The sequence below is a fragment of the Rattus norvegicus genome, chromosome 2 (assembly GCF_036323735.1).
Source record: "Rattus norvegicus strain BN/NHsdMcwi chromosome 2, GRCr8, whole genome shotgun sequence".
NCBI lineage: Eukaryota > Metazoa > Chordata > Mammalia > Rodentia > Muridae > Rattus > Rattus norvegicus.
In genome coordinates, this window is record NC_086020.1 from 133548826 (window position 1) to 133565260 (window position 16435).

Genomic DNA, 16435 nt, shown 5'->3' on the forward strand with positions numbered 1-16435 from the left:
TATAAAAATAATTATGCTGCTTCTCATCCTCATTTCCCTAGAACTGTGCACACGTAGCCAAGGAGTAAGGATCTAATGATAGAAGTCCACTTGAGAGGAAGGAAATATGTCTTCTCCCTATTTAAGGGCCCTCCCTGACTAACTTCTACCATAATTAAAGAAAAATCAGGATGCTGAGCTCCAGCACCCATGCTGTCTAAGTCACCCTTTATCATACACAACCTGTGACAGTTATGTTTGATATCTCAGTACCCAAGTAATAATTTTAAGATAAATATGTTAGAGAGAGTATCTTCCAGACTTATCTTATGGGAAGAAAATGTTATATATTAGAGGAGTTGTCACAGATTATATATTATAAATTATGATTAGATCATAGTAACTTTTTAATCATGAGCTTTCAGGTTATTTTATAGCATTTTTTCTCTCTGTACATTCTATAGCCTCTATATGTAAAAGCTACAAACTTCGATACAGTGAATGACATAATGAGCAAGTTACTACCAATGATGAGAAAACATGTAAGTTACTTTCAGTCTACTTTGATTTAAAATGGAATTTTGCTTTTGAGATTCACATATGTGGAAATGTGTAAATACAGAAGAAATTTGATCATGATACATTGACATATAGACTTTACAAATGCCTCCATTTTTAATGTGAAGGTATTGAGGGCATAATAAGAGTCTTGTGAGTGATATTTTTCTTGAATTTGTTTCTACTTTTATGTGAAATGAACTCATAGCACAGTGGTTTGAGCTATATGCTTAGTTTCACAGGATAATAAACATACATTGTAATAAATTGTGTTAATTTGTCACATGCTCACACCTCACTTAAAGGAAACCAGTGTTAGAGGGAAGAGTTTTCTTTCATCATTTCTTTTTTTATGAAAATTAGACTATACTCCCTATTTGGTATATAATTGTGTCGTCTTTCCCATTTCTTCTTGTTTTAATTTCTCGGTTTGGAGGTGTAAGTGTATATTCTGGTATATTTATTTTTAACTTTAATAAATCTTTAATGAATGTATCTGTTTTTTATGTCCTTTCTGCATACATATCTGTATATATCTTTGCTTTTCTATTTTGAAATGTGCACGTGTATCTCTGTTTAACTGTGCATGTGTGAGTGTTGTGATGGGTTTGTGTGTACATGTCTATCACTTTCTGTGAGCTTGTTAAATGAGAATCTACATGTTATTCTGTCTCTCTGTCTCTATGCCCCTCTACCTCTCCCTTCCTCCCGCTCTCTCTCACACTTTTTCGCTTTCTGAATCATTATCACCTCTCTTTGTATGTTGGGGTGTGGATGGGTAGTTGGTGGTGTGTCTGCTTGTGTGTTTTTAGTGTCTAGTTTAATAACTAAAAACTTTATGTGCAATGTCATTAGTTTTAAATAGGAGTCTATAAGAAAATATAATTAATAATTCTAGTTAAAGCCACTCCTGGAGGGTGCTCAATATTTCCATATAATGTTCTATTTAGATGGTTGTTTCAAATGGATCCATCACACTGTGTGCAGTAAATCTATTCCAGAACTTCTTTTCAGCATTGGGTCTATTTTCCAGGATAGATACATATCCTTAATCTCCACAGACAGGACATCTCTCATTGAAAGCCAAAAGCGGTTTTCACTTGTAAGCACACTCAAAGACTCTCTGTTTTTGGCTATTTTGTTCACTGTTGTTGAAGGTATCATATCTTTCAAATGATAATTTGCTATACTTATCATAGTCACCGTGAGTATGTACATCTGTGAGCACTAGGTTGTGTGCTCATGTTAAGTTGATGTTCAATATTCCTCACCCAGTATGCACAGATGTAAGAAATTACATAATAATATTTGTCTTGGTTAGTGCTAATGGCTGAATGCAACTTCTTACTTTATTGTGGATCAGTAGATCAAGGCTCCATCAAAGAGGAAAGGCAAGTACACAATGGTTTTATCCTGAATTTAGTCCTGTTTGCTCAAATCTCTGTTCAGAAGACATATCATTAACACTGGTCTAAATAATTTCCCTGCTAGAGAGCTAGATATGATAAGTAAAGGAAATTGCTAGACTCTTCAAGACTCTGGTGTCAGCTTATTTGTGATGGTTGGTTCTTTTTGCCCTCCAGAACATTGAAGATCATCAACTGTGGTTCTGTCCTCACCCTGGGGAAGCTCCAAGAGCACTCCAAGGTAATAACAGGGTAATCTAAAGAGGGACTACCTGAGTTTGGTGTATTCCCAATGTTTTCATTACTTTTTCTTATGCTTAAACACTAAAGCAAAGTGACATAAACATAATGTCATTCATTTAAATTATAATTAATAAATAATGACCTTCAGACACAATATAACATCTCATAAGCAATAGTCTGAGAATGACAGGAATTTTTCTGTGCTTTTCTACTTGAAAAACAGAATTTTCCTGAAAAGGCAAACAAAACAAAACTTAGGCATCTTGTTTCTGGAGATAACAATCAAAAAAATAATTCGGTGATCATTGGAGAAAATTCTCCAAGCTAGAGAGATATCTCAAGGATTTCCATCAGCTCACAACCGTCTATAACTCCAGTTTCAGGGCATCTAATTCCCACATCTGACCTGTACAATCACCGAGTGCAACATAGTAAACAGGCATTTATGTGAGCAAAAGTCTTACACACAGAAACAAGTTTAAATCTAAAATGTAATATCTTCAGTTTTTTTCTATTAATTCCAAATTATATAGAGATTTGTAATGAATATTATAAAGGTAGCCATTTCTCTGAATCCATGTTAAATATTCAGTTCACATCTCATATGACAAGTAATTCTGTAACTGAATGTTACAGATCATATTCTGATTTCTGGACACAACCTGCCTTACAGATTCTTGGTTTGTTGCCTTCTTTTATTTCAACACTAGATTATTGCCAAATGAATAATGATAATAGACTTATCAGAAAAGTTTGAATAAGTATTAAAAATCTGAGATCACCAAGAGTGCTTGCAAATCTGGTCTTTTCAAAGGTAACTGTGTGAAGCTCTAACACATCGAGTTGATGTTCCTACAGGTGACTTAAATCTCTGAAGATTTAAGAGCATGATCTCCCATTAAGGCCAGATTTTCCAGTTTTGTCAAGTATACTCTTTTGTAGTAAAACCTGATGATTTTTTTAATTTCCTCAATTTCTGTTTTGTTTCACTTTTCATTTCTGATTTTGTTAATCTGCATACTATTTCTGAGACTTTTAGTTATTTTCAGTTTATGCGTTTTGTTGATTTTCTCAAAGAACAAGATCTTGGTTTTATGGATTCTATTTCTAATTGATTTCAGACCTGATATTCTTTCCTGCTGTTTGCTTCTCTTTGCTTCTCTTTTCTCTTTTTGATCTAGGCTTTTTATTGTGCTTTTAAGTTGCTAGTATAGGATATGACAATTATCTTTGTGAAGACATTCAGTGCTCATATTTTATTTTATGTATGCAGTGTGAAATATTTAAATTGCTTAATATAAAGTTATACAAGTGAAGAAGGATTCTTATGATGAAAAAGATTATTGATATTAATACTTCAACAGGCATCTCTTCAAAAAGTCAGAACTGAATATAGCAAAAGTTCCTCTTATACATTGCACTGTTAGGTTTATATTCTCTAAACAAAGTTGCACACTGAAATTTTTCTCCTGGTTGTTTTTAGAGTTCTCAGCTAACCTAATTATGCTATCTGAATGAGGGTTCTAGTATTCTCATGTGTACAGTCTACATTATCCCAAAGAAGAAGGAAGAGGTGGAGGAGTAGGAAGAGAAATGTGAAATGTAGATATAGCAAAGCATTTGAAATTGTATCAGAAGATTTGCCCATATTCAGTTACATTAGTTACAATTCATGTTCTTTTTTTCTCATAGGAAATGAGTATCCACATGACATTATAATGATAAATATTCAAAAGAACTTCAGTTCACGGGACTTAAGGAATTTTACATCTTTCCCTTCCCTACCTGGGCTGATCATGAAATATCTAAACTCTGATGCACAGGGGCAATTCATCTTAAGGCCCAGAAACTCAGCCAGAAGTCAACAGCACAAAAGTTAGTCCGCCGTGTTCCTTCGGGTGGATTTTCTTAGTTCCCATTCTAATTTGTCATAAAATATCGCAGCATACTATCATTTCCTTTATTGGGAGAGGAATAAACAACAACAACAAAAAAATAAAAATATGTTCCAGGTCCATATGAAGAGAACTCTAAATTCTGATGTAAAGACTAGGCTTGGTTATAGGGAGAAAGTTTCATTTATTCCAGACAGATATTCACCATAAATTGGTATACCGAGCACTGTGTGCACATATTTTTGTCCCATTAGAATTGCAGCCCTAAGTCATGGATCCTGATATGTTGCCCCTCAAGTGGTTGCATGCTTAGAGCACAAAATGTCTTACAAACTACATTTTGACAAACTATTGCAATGAAAGCTACATAGAAAAAGTAGACTTATGGGATTGAAGATAATCTGTTGCAGGCTTCAATACAAATTACCTTAGGCTTATAGCCAAGTCTCTAATCTCATTTAAAATTATATAAACATATCCTTTATACCTATATCTAGAATTGAATTGTTCCTAAAATTGATAGACTGGGCATTTTGAATTTTTTAAAAATATTTTCCAAAGGATAGAATACTTTTATACTTTCTCCTTATTATCTTTTCTTGGAAACCTCCCACTCACTCACTTGATTTCTTTTAAATTTTGTCTTTTATTTTCATAATTATTATATTTACATTTGAAATGTTGGCCCTTCCTGGTCCCCACCTAAGAATAACCAACGTCATCTGTCTGCACCTTTGTCTCTAAGAGGCTGCTACCCCCCCAACCTTCCTACTCCCACCTTACCCATCTATCCTTCCCTTCTCTGGGTCATCAAGTTTTCACAGGAGCAAGGACATCCCCTCCCACTGAGGCCAGACAAGAAACGCATGTGCTACATATGTAGCAGGGGCCACAGACTGACAATGTATGCTCTTGGCTTGTTATCTAAGACCAGGGAGCTCTGGCATCAAGTAAATTAATACTATTGTCCCTCTTATGGGGTTGCTATTCCTTTCTCCTCCTTCATTGCTTCCCCTAATTCCTCCGTTGGGGACCTAGGGTAAAGTCGGGTGGTTGCCTGTAAGTATCTGCATCTGTCTCAGTCAGTTGCTGTAGATCCTCTCAGAGGACAGCCAGGTCAGGTTCCTGCCTCCAAGTATATCTTTGTATCAACAACGTTATCATGTTTTGGTGTCTATGCATAGGATGGACCAGAAGTTGAAGCAAGTTCTGTATGGCCTTTCCTTCAGTCTCTGCTCCCATTTTTATCCCTGCAGTTCTTTTAGACAGAAACAATTCTGAGTCCAAAATTTTGAAATGGGTTTTGGTATACATATATATAACTACACACACACACACACACACACACACACACACACACACACACACTCACTCACACTCACACACACTCACTGAGATACCTTTGTCAGTCTATGTAATATTAATTGTGATTTCTGTGCTCCTGCTTTTGCATTAGACAGCCAAGCAGAATATGTTCTACAGTGAGGAAGAATGTTTTATACTGTGTTATATGACTCATTTGCTTACTTTTAATTTGTTTTAAGAAACATTTTTAAAGTTTTATTATGGTCCAATATTCTAAAGGAAAACTCAGAAGGGAAAAAGAAACTAGGATTTCAGCTGTGTTCTTATACTAAAATGTATAGTCATGTATATTTTCTCATGAGGGGAACATGCTGCTGCTAAAATAAACTTGACAATGGTTCTTGAAAATGCTGAACAAAAAATTAAGGATAAAAAGACCTTCACAATGACATTTGTAGTAACTAGAAAAATTTTAAATGTGAATAAGGAAGGGCGCCAATTAAAATGGATGTGACGACTGAAGCAACAGTCTGTACATATTTCAGGGAGCTTGTTCAAACAAGGTACTTAGTATTTCATGATGCACTGTGGAGCTAGACAGCATCATCTTGTGGGAATGCCACCTAGAACACTTTAGACCATGTCTTAGAAACATCAGTAAGATTAATAACAGTGTAGGTTATATGGGAAGAAGGAGGTATAAACACAACAGAATTATTAACCTATTAAAATAGGGACATTTTGCAATTGAAATTTAGTTTTGTAAAAGATCTTTATAAATTATACTATCTCATGTAATGATCTCAACTCCTGATCAGATATGAAGGAAAAGACTCTTAAGAAACAAAGAACTTCTAAATCATCGTGGTGGCACAGGAGCTGTGAGCCCCACCCTGACCAAGTATGCACCACCCCAAAAGTTAATAATGGAGGAAAACTGTTTGGAAGAGAACTCAGTTCAATTTGTAAGGATGGCAACCTGCCCTTGGCAATTCTGGTATGTCTCATATGGTTCTTCTCTGGCTCTCCTAAGACAAAATCCTGCTTCTTAAATACATGACCCCTTTACTTCTATAACCATATGGAATAAAAATTGTGTCTCAAATCATTGGCTTTCAAATAAGAAGATGAGAGAGGGTTATTCAGGGACGATCTCTTGGAAAAGTTTGATTTAATCCCTTAACTATTTTGGAAAATTTGATAAAAAGAAATGTTGCACGAACTTAAGGATTAATGTTAACATGGGCTCTATACAACAGAAGATTGAGGCACAAAACCAGCCTGAGGGCCTCTGTGTCCATGCAGGTACTTGCACTGCATCTGTGCACACCATTGTTCTTGTTCTCAAGGAGCCAATAATGCTCTGTGCTGCAGAAAGCCTGATAGATATTTCCCTTCTTCCTCTAGGACATGCTGTCCCTACTAAAAAGGAAAGGGCACACAACCGAGGGTGTTTTTATAATACGTCCGAGTATAACAATGTGCCAAACAATAAAAGACAAATTGGATTCAGAAGAAGAGGTGGACATGAACAAGCTATCAGTGCATGTCGTGTCGTGGATCTTTAAGGTAGGGAAAGTCCTTCCATCATCCACCCTCAAGCTTCCTGAGTGAATGGGAATAGTGTCCTTCCTTTTGCATTCTATTGAGTGACAATAGATACACATGAGAGAAATATGAGAAGCTCTAAGTCTCCTCTGTTAATCTTAATAATATGGATGATGTTTTGTTCAGAAATTATTTGAGCAATGCTATTGTTGGATTATCAAAACTGAGCCCTCCCTTCATTTCTAGGAGATCCAATGTCAAAGCAAATGTCCTTGTCCTCTGGTATACAATATTTGTGACTCTCTTACCCAATGCTCAGAACCACAGTTCAGGAGTTAGCATAAACTGGGGATCAAAGCCACAGGATATTTTGTTCCCTGTGCCTTAAACAGCTGTAGTTATAAGTCAGAGTCTCCAACCATTGCAAAGAGAACTTTTCTAATGGGTAAGGGCTATATTATCTGTGAATATTAGTAAAATATTTAAAATAGAGTTAAGAGTCACACTTGTTTAGTGAAATAGGGGCAGGGCATTCACTAAGAACCCTGACCACATGTCCCTCCATGCTTCCAGGACCAGACATAGTTTTCTGCTCCTAAGAAATCAGATAATATTTCCTACGGTTGTCTTTGGTGTGGTTACCATAATTGTATGTTTCTCTCATTTAAGATAGTATTCGAACTGAAATATTTTTTGCTTATATGTGCTAGCTGGCTCAGCTGTCCACTAGAGGAATGTTTAGCTGAGGACAGATTTTTCTATAGTCCAAGTAAATCTGAAAATCTACTCTTTGGTTTCTAGTTTGAATAGATGAAACTTACTGGACCAATATAATGTGGAACGTTCTAAGTAGGGGAAATTTGGGGAGCTTTGAAGAAAGTCAGAATTAACTTGAAATTTACAGTTGAATGCATTTTGAATAATTTCCATGATTAATCTTTTTTCCATAAAATATTTTTCCTCTCTTTTTAAGGACTTCCTACAAAACATTGAAGGAAGTCTGATGACTTCAAAACTGTATGATGAGTGGATTGCTGTAACCAAAAAAGTCGATGACGAGGAGAAATTAGCTGAAGTGCAGAGGTAATTGTTGGAAAACTCTGTGAACAACATCAACAAACTAGAAGTAATATTTGCTTACACATTAGAAATAATATATCACAGAAATATTTATTAAGAACATTGACAGACAGCAAAAGGATTCAATTGTTCACACACACAAAAGACACTTTTAACAGAGAAGTGTGAGTTACTGGGGCAATTAAAGTAGCACAAGCTTTTATCTTACTTCACATTCCAATTAGTTTTGTCTTTTTTTCTGAATTGGAGAAATATTTCAAGCAATAATTTGAGGAAAAATTCTTCCATTTTACTTTCATAGCATCCAGCAAATGATACAATCACTCTGTTCCCTACATTCATATTTATAAATCGAGTATACTTGTTTAAAAATAACTCTCACTATGTTCAGTCTTTTAGATAAACTGCCACCTGCAAATGCTGTGCTTCTGAGGCAACTTTTTCAAATATTATATGAAATAAAAAGTAATTCTTCTGTTAATGAAATGTCTTCATACCATCTATCTGTTGGGATAGCTCCATGTCTCTTATTCATGCCCAGTTACTGCAATAACGGAGGGACAAATGATATTCCCAAAAAGGTAATGCCTAACTTTGATAAGCCTTTACAATGAGACAGGAAAAAAGGATTATCCTGAGAATCCAGGTTATTCTGTTGTTGTGGGTGATTGTTTTGGGTTGGTTTTGTTTCATTTTGTAAAGGAAGTACAGCTTTGAAAGGTGTTCTTCTGCAGGGAAGGAATCATTGGTGAATTTTAACTAAATCATAAATGGGTATTTGAGCTCAGTGACTCAGTCTTTAGTCGTCATTTAGAATGTCTAGACTCATGCAGTGAAAACAAATGCTGTGAAATGATACAAAATAGTCTTGGATTTTGGGTCAGCAAACCAGACTTAATACTGATATAATCAGTGTAGAATGTGTGAAATTCTACTTGTTTTCAGGGTGGATTCCCCAACAAAACAAAGGCAATGCAATTTGGATTGCTTTAATCAGATACGGTCATTAGAACTCCTGATTACCCGGAAACCGGGAAAGGGAATAACACTCGAAATGTATATAAGAAATACTCAAGTTAATAAAAAAAAAGAACTCCTGATTAATGTTTGTAAATACACCCTTGCTCTCTGGGTGCTGGTTATGATTGATTTAGAAAAGTGATTGAGTATACTCTTCTATGTTAGCCACCTTTTAAATACTATTATGAAACACCAAAATTTACATAGTATAGTTATAAAATGGTTCTTTTCATTCCTAAGTATTTGAGTTTATGATTCATTATTAGTTGAACAATTGTCCTTGGACCTATAAGGATCATATTGTAAAACAGCCCAACTGAGAAACAATAATATTCCTCACATTGTGTAGAATCAAAGTTCAGGAGAAAAAGATAGGGTCCCAAAGTACCTGCCATTGAAGATCCATAATTATCCCATTTCCTCCAAGAAGAACTTATTTCAAATACCTTCCAATATAATGAACCATAAGATCAAGATGTTACCATTGCTTCTGCACTGAGTAATCACTGTTTTAAGAATAAGTAATTAATTAAGGATATGTGAAGAAATGACTCTTACAGTGATATACTGGTGCAGATGTTACCATTGCACTGTACTGACATGGGAATGTAATGGCTCAGATGGGTTTGCCTGTCTCTTGCTTTTTAGACAACCCTTGGGAACTTTTCATCAGATGGTGCCTGCATTGAGAAGCCATTTCTCTCCTTAGTTCTCACTCTCTATAAGCATCCTGACAATCATGCTCACTGATGGGCGTATCTAATGTAACCAAAGCTATTTCAGTGTACAGTACGCATCACATACTGGCCATCACAATGTAAAAACTGGAAATCATCTGCTTATATAACATTGCACTGTGATGATCACACTTGAACATTAGATCTCAGAATCTTTGTAATTTCATGTCATAGCCAGCCCCTATATTCTAACAGCTAACTTTTTCTCAGAACTTTAAACTGCACATTTTTAGCCTCCAAGACTAATAAGTAAAATGTGATTTGCAACCAGGCAAACTAAAAGAGACATTCTGTGTTTTCCCTCCTTTACCACAGATTTCTCTGGTAACATTTATGATCGAAAACACTCCAAAAATTTTTGGAGAGGACGTGGTTGCAGTGTCATATGAAACATCCCTAACTCATCCTCCCGGAGCAAAGTCCTCATGTTCCCAGGACACTTCAGCAAATACCAGAAACGTGAAGAAAACCAAACATGGACTCAGCAGCTGCCCCACTGAGAGGACATGCCCTCCTGACTATAATGCACTGCCAGGAAGTCCAGCTGCCCCTCTTCCCTGTGAAGACATTCTAGGTGTGTAAACTTGTTCTACTACCATAACTTAAAGGTAGAATCATTGAGCACTGAAAATATGATTTGTTACAAACAGCAATGAAGGATTTCCTGAAGCATGTGTAGGAAAATTTCACCTATGCATTATAGGTATTATCCCATTGTAAGAAGTTGCCTCCTAAATTAAGTACCTCTTTCCACTGTTCCTTAGTTTATATTAGACGTTAATCCAGCAATGAGATTAAATAATTAAGAATATGTAAATAAATGACACGTACAGTGAAAAATTGAGTCTTAACATAGATTCTTAAAGGATGTAGCAACTCAATAGCAAATTGGGTGTTCTCTGTGTAACAGCTCTGGTTGTAATGGAACTTGCTTTATATACCAGAATGACCTCAAATTCACAGAGATCCTCTTGGCTCTTCTTCCTGAGGTCTGGGAATATAGGCATGTGGCACTGTGCTAGTCTCTTATGAAAATCTGAATATAGAGCACAATATACCCATATGGTTGACATAGACACTATGATCTGAGATTTGAGCTCATAGATCGGTGGAGAAAGCCAAGGGCTGTAACAGAACTGTACTTAGGCAAATTGTGTTGGGAAGTACAGATACCGCTATTAATTTACTGTTGTCAATGGCAGTCAGAGTGTTACACAGGGGGATGAAAAGTCTGGTACTATATGACTGTTTGATTCTAATATTTGTATGCATATCTTTCAATGCAAACACAAGAAATTGATGTTTATCCCATAAGTATGGGTCATATACAACTATATATCCAGTGACGTACAAAACAACGTCATATTAAATGTTATAATATTAATTAGTTATTTTCTGTGTGTTTGTGGTATCACATAAGGCATGCAGGCCTTACACTGAAAGAGTCTGCTAAGGCTAAATGAGGGCTAAATCTGTTCAGTTAAAACAATTATTTCCCTTCTTTCTTAGATTCAGAGAAAAATGAAGGCAATGCATATACCAACCAAACAATACCTTTGCTTAGTCTACCACAAGCACCAAAGAAATGTTTGTTTGGCAAATCTCTTGTGAGAATTTTTGAAGGCAAAAGCCTGCCTACTCCAATATTTGTGAGTATCATTTTGGGTTTCTATAGCACCTTTGTTCTCACTAAGTTCTTCTACCAAACTGACAAATGTTTATATAACTTATCCATGAGGGCAAGATCAGTTTCAAGTAAAATAAGTTCCCTAAAAGTTTGAATCATGTAATGAAAAGAAACGTAAAAAAAAAAGAAAAAGAAATAGTATTCCTATGTTTTACAGTTTTGCATCCAAGATCTAACTCCACCAGCTTGTTGGAAGAAGTGGGTCTATGGAAGTGCCCCAACTGACTACCCAACTGTAAAGTCTTACAGTTTCTTTATGACTCCATGTCACTCTGAAGTCAATCCCTTAATAACATTGCTATGAGATTACTCAATCTTTTATAATTACAAATATCTCTAGACTTTTACTTTACATTATCAATGGATTACTTTTGCTATGTATTAACATCTTTTATCCTAATAGAGTATATTTAAATGTTGCCTAATATGCCCTAATCTATTTTAAAGTAGTTACTAAACTTCTTTTGAAATATATATTTACTGTCCAACATCTATTTTAGCACTATAGCTATGCTAGAAATTTAAGCTGTGTGTGAATAAATTTAGCATGTCAGATACTTGAGCATTACTGCCAAGTTCTTATGTATTTTAGAGCAGAATTTTCTAATGACCATGTTTTTAATCATGTAATCTATTGAAGATAGAGAAAATATGGGGTAAATCTATGTATGGTAGTCATTTTTACAGAGTAAAATTATGGAAGAATGAATGACATTGCTTGGGTTCTTAGATGTGACAGCATCTTTAAACATAGGTAAAAATAAGAGGTAACAGAAAAAGAAAATAAAAGTTATAGATGTATAGTGAAAAATAATTTCTTAAAAACACAAAAGTTAAGATTTGTAATAGAGGCCATGTCAGAAAGGAAATAAAAGTGGTTTGATGTCTGACAGGGAAATATTCCAATAGTTACTTAGGATGGCATGCTTGAGAAGGATATACATAGAAGGAAACAAAAAGTAATGGAGGACAATTCACCAAAATGATTCGGGGAACAGAAGTCCAATAAAAACCGTAATATTTCATATTGTGGAAAAATGGATTAGGGAAGAAAATGTGTATGTTAGCTAAAACGAAAAAAAAAAGGTCAATGACTTGTTCATTCTTCTCATTTATATCTCTGCATCCAAAACTGCCATTGCTCAGGTTCACAATAAAAGACCTATCTGTTCTTCAGATGGGTGGACCTCTAATAATAACAAGCTTATCCTTATCCCACACAGGATATGTTATCCATAATTGCAGAGAAGGGACAAGATTCCGATCACATATTTAATACGGTATCTGAAATTTCACACTGGTCCCTGAGGGACAGGATTGAAAATGACGAACACATAAACTGGCACGAAGAAGACGTTCTAGTTATAGCATCCGTATTAATGGTAAGGAAGGTTTTCATATCACCAACATTAAGCATCCCTCTGCAGATGCATATGTGCTTTCTGTCCTTGAGATTACGTGATGACTGATTCCTGGAACTATGGACCCTTGACACATGACCTCTGTAGCTTTCCCTAAGGAGTTCCTGTCTCCTTCAGGGCATGGAATCCTTCCCCCATTTCTTCCATACAAGTACTCGATTGATCCATAAGATCCAATGATTGGCTGTGGCTCCTCATATCCTATTTCAGTCAGATGCTGGCTGGAGCCTTTGAGAGGGCAGTTAAGATAGGTCCCTGTCTGGATGTTCCACATAGGAGATGGCCTTTTTCAAGGCAGAGGTCTTTGGGTTTGGGAGTACAGTATAGAACTGAGGTTGCAAGTAGAAGTGTGGACTAGAAGCGAGGAAAGACAATTTGAAAGGACGGTAGTTTTGTTTCATTGCCATAGCAACTAGGACTCTGCTTCTTTGATTCTACTTGTAGGTAAGAAAACACAAATTCGTGCATATAGGTTCCACTTTTGAGCTTACATTCTGGGGAGATGACACTTTGGGAATCTTTGTGGAAGTAAGCCCTCAACCAGTGATTCTCAACCTTCCTAATCCAGAAACACTCATCTATTTCCTGATGGTTTTGTGACTTTTAACCATTGCTTCATTTGACTTCTCTTCATAATTAAAAATTGCTACTGATATGAATAATAAATGAAATGGATAGATTATCTTATATAAAAGATACATGATATGTTGCCTCAAAATGTTTATGACACCCAAGTTGAAAATCACTGGTCAGTCTATGCTAGCTTTAAACAAAATTACATTGAACATTACTTTTTTGATTTATTTTCATTAAAAAGGACTTCATTAGGAACATTAAAGGAAGCTTACTTACTTCTGATTTATATGAAGATTGGCTTACCATCATGGAAGAAGGAACTCTGGTTGGAAGAATTACTGCCATCCAAAGGTAATGATAGAGTAAGCACGTGGGGAACTGTCGTGCCCAACCTCGACCAGCAAGGAAGACATGACCACAGGAGATCTTCTTCAAGCAGTTTTACTCAGGAACCTTGATACAATCTTCTGACCTCTATCTCTTCTGACTCTCTCTCCTCTGACACTCTCTTCTGACTGTCTCTCTTCTGACTGTCTCTCTTCTGACTCTCTCCCTTCTGACTCTCTCTCTCTCTTCTGAGTCTCTCTCTTCTGAGTCTCTCTCTTCTGAGTCTCTCTCTCTCTCTCTCTCTCTCTCTCTCTCTGTCTCTCTCTGTCTCTCTCTCTCTCTCTCTCTCTCTCTCTCTCTCTCTCTCTCTCTCTCTCTCTCTCTCTCTCTCTCTCTCTTCTTTCTCTGTCCACCACACTTAAATAGCTAGCACTGGCCAGTCCTAGCAAGCCATGTGGGTCATGTAGATAGGCTGTCACTATGCGGAAGCTAGCTGGCCAGGCAGACATAGCCAAATAAGGACTTGTTTACTGCAAGGAGCACTCACCCTTGGGAGGGTGGAAGGTGGAAACCAGCACCATCTTTGAGGCTCGGCATGTCACAGCTCTCTACAGGGAACTGCACTAATATAGAAGCAGTGCTTTTGTAAGGTACATAGGCTTGTGTTTACAGGGTTATAAGCTGGAATGATCTCACAGGCCAAGAGAATACCTTAGCTCAGACAGGTATTGTCACTTTTTAAACATGTTCATTTCTAATGCTAGTGTGTTGAGTCATGTCTGTAAACTCACCTGGGAGTCTTCTCCTTTATTTCTGTCATGGTTAAGAAGTCAGCCTATGTAAGAAATTTTGTGCAGGTCAGCCTAGAGTATTGGTTCAGTTCCTGTTTGAGACAAATTAAAAGAAGTATGTGTGTATAATACCTGTGGGTTATTTACATCCCAATACTACTACCATGGTTTAAATGTCATTGATTAGAATATGAAGCTATTACTGAATTCTTCTTCCTCAATTATAGCTATCTAGAGACGTCTGAGTCAGTTCTCGCTTTGACTTTCTGTGTGAAAGTTCATAGAATGTTTTCGTATTTAACAGGAGCTTTGTGCTAGCCAGGAACCCTGCATCTTTGCCTTGCCTGTAGCAGAAGCTTTTGTAACTGCATCATGTAGAGTCACTAGGGTACTTCCTCCTACTTATGTTTGAGAGTGTCTAAAGTGTGTTACGTGGATTCATACTACATTAGAAATAAAATGTGTCTCCACTCCATTGTGGTTGGACAAATAGGTTGCTGTTTAATAACAATGGATGTTTTCATGAACAGAACACACATGGTCTGCAACAACCTTCATTCATTCTCATACCAGGGCATTTTCTAAATTCACTAGTGTGATTTCTGCTACTTATGTTCTACAGTGTCACAAGAGTGTTACATGGATTCATAATATATTAGATATTAAATATTTCCCCGTGTTGCCTGGGAAGATGGATCACTGATAATTACACTGGATGTTTTCAAACACACAACATACATGATTTGCGACAATCATCATTCATTCTGATACCAGTGATCCAGGAACCTTCCTCTGGCTACTGTAGTGTAGCACTCATACATCTAGTACACAGAAATTCATAAAGAATTTTAAAAATATTTCCCATGATTCTCTGAAGAAAAGTGAGTTGCAGAAAATATTTTATGTAATACTCTATCTATATATTCTTACTTGTTTTGAATTCTGATCATGCTATGAGTTGGTCTACAAAGCATTTATCTTGTTTTTTCTTTGTGGTTAGATTTGTAACTTACATTACTTTTAAGATGATCTAGCATAAACTTCTCCTTTTCTTTGTTTAGACTTACACGACAGATGCCCGAACCAAACTTTCTTTTACTACAATATGTCATTTGTGTATTAGTAATGATAAGTGACTCTTCGATGAATAATTTAGACTCTCACACATTATCTCTCCGCATAGCTCCGTCTGTGCTATGTGGTCAGCCTGCAAGTGACACACTATATGGGGATTCTGCCTCAAGAAAGGTAAGGGGGTCTGACTTTTGCCTTTGGGAACAAAGTTAGAATAATTATCCTGTAATTGTGAATACTTTGGAAAGTTCATTTCTGCAAAAGGAAATCCTAGGACTGCATTTTGCTGGAGTGGAAGGAAATAAGTATTGATCGCTTTTAGGAAGATTTGGGAAGAGAGATAGTTAATGTAGATTAAAGAAAATGAGTAATTTCTGCCTTTCGTCTTCTCCTTCTTTCCTTTTAGATACTGATTTTAGATATTGATGTTGTAGCCAACAGCACGTATAATAGTAGTCCAAGAAGTTTAAATTGAAGTTTACAAAATTCCTGATTACATAGGTTTTCTTTGCTTTTTTTCATTGTTGCCCTAAGTATATATTTGTGTTTCATTGTAGAGAGACCATTATATTATTAAATATTCCTATCATCATATTATTAAATGTGTGTACATATCCATGTAATTGTACTTGCACGTGTGCATGTATTTGTATGTTTATGTGTATATCTATGTTTATGTATATATGTATGTGTATGTGTATGTACATGTATAGTATATACATATGTAATGATGAATCATTGGTGTATGTTATTTTGTATACTTTCCATTATTTTAGCACTAACCTATT

General features: G+C 35.9%; 1 protein-coding gene across 4 annotated transcripts in view; it reads left to right on the forward strand.

Annotated features, from left to right (window-relative positions):
* Positions 1-16435, forward strand: part of Tgap1l12 (GTPase activating protein testicular GAP1 like 12) — a 697215-nt gene that overhangs the window by 664236 nt on the left and 16544 nt on the right. For 3 of the 4 annotated variants that reach the window (XR_005500942.2, XM_039103653.2, XM_039103652.2), the window contains exons 40-51: positions 444-521; positions 2121-2184; positions 3879-4061; positions 6205-6383; positions 6794-6955; positions 7908-8017; positions 8406-8595; positions 10087-10345; positions 11281-11420; positions 12682-12840; positions 13697-13806; positions 15635-15821. Coding sequence is in view for 3 of the 4 variants with exons in the window: in XM_039103653.2 (XP_038959581.1) it covers positions 444-521; positions 2121-2184; positions 3879-4061; positions 6205-6383; positions 6794-6955; positions 7908-8017; positions 8406-8595; positions 10087-10345; positions 11281-11420; positions 12682-12840; positions 13697-13806; positions 15635-15821 (1821 nt within the window). In the remaining variant the exon portion in view is untranslated. The remainder of the gene's footprint in view (positions 1-443; positions 522-2120; positions 2185-3878; positions 4062-6204; positions 6384-6793; positions 6956-7907; positions 8018-8405; positions 8596-10086; positions 10346-11280; positions 11421-12681; positions 12841-13696; positions 13807-15634; positions 15822-16435) is intronic. The other variant, XM_063282873.1, reaches the window with a different exon arrangement.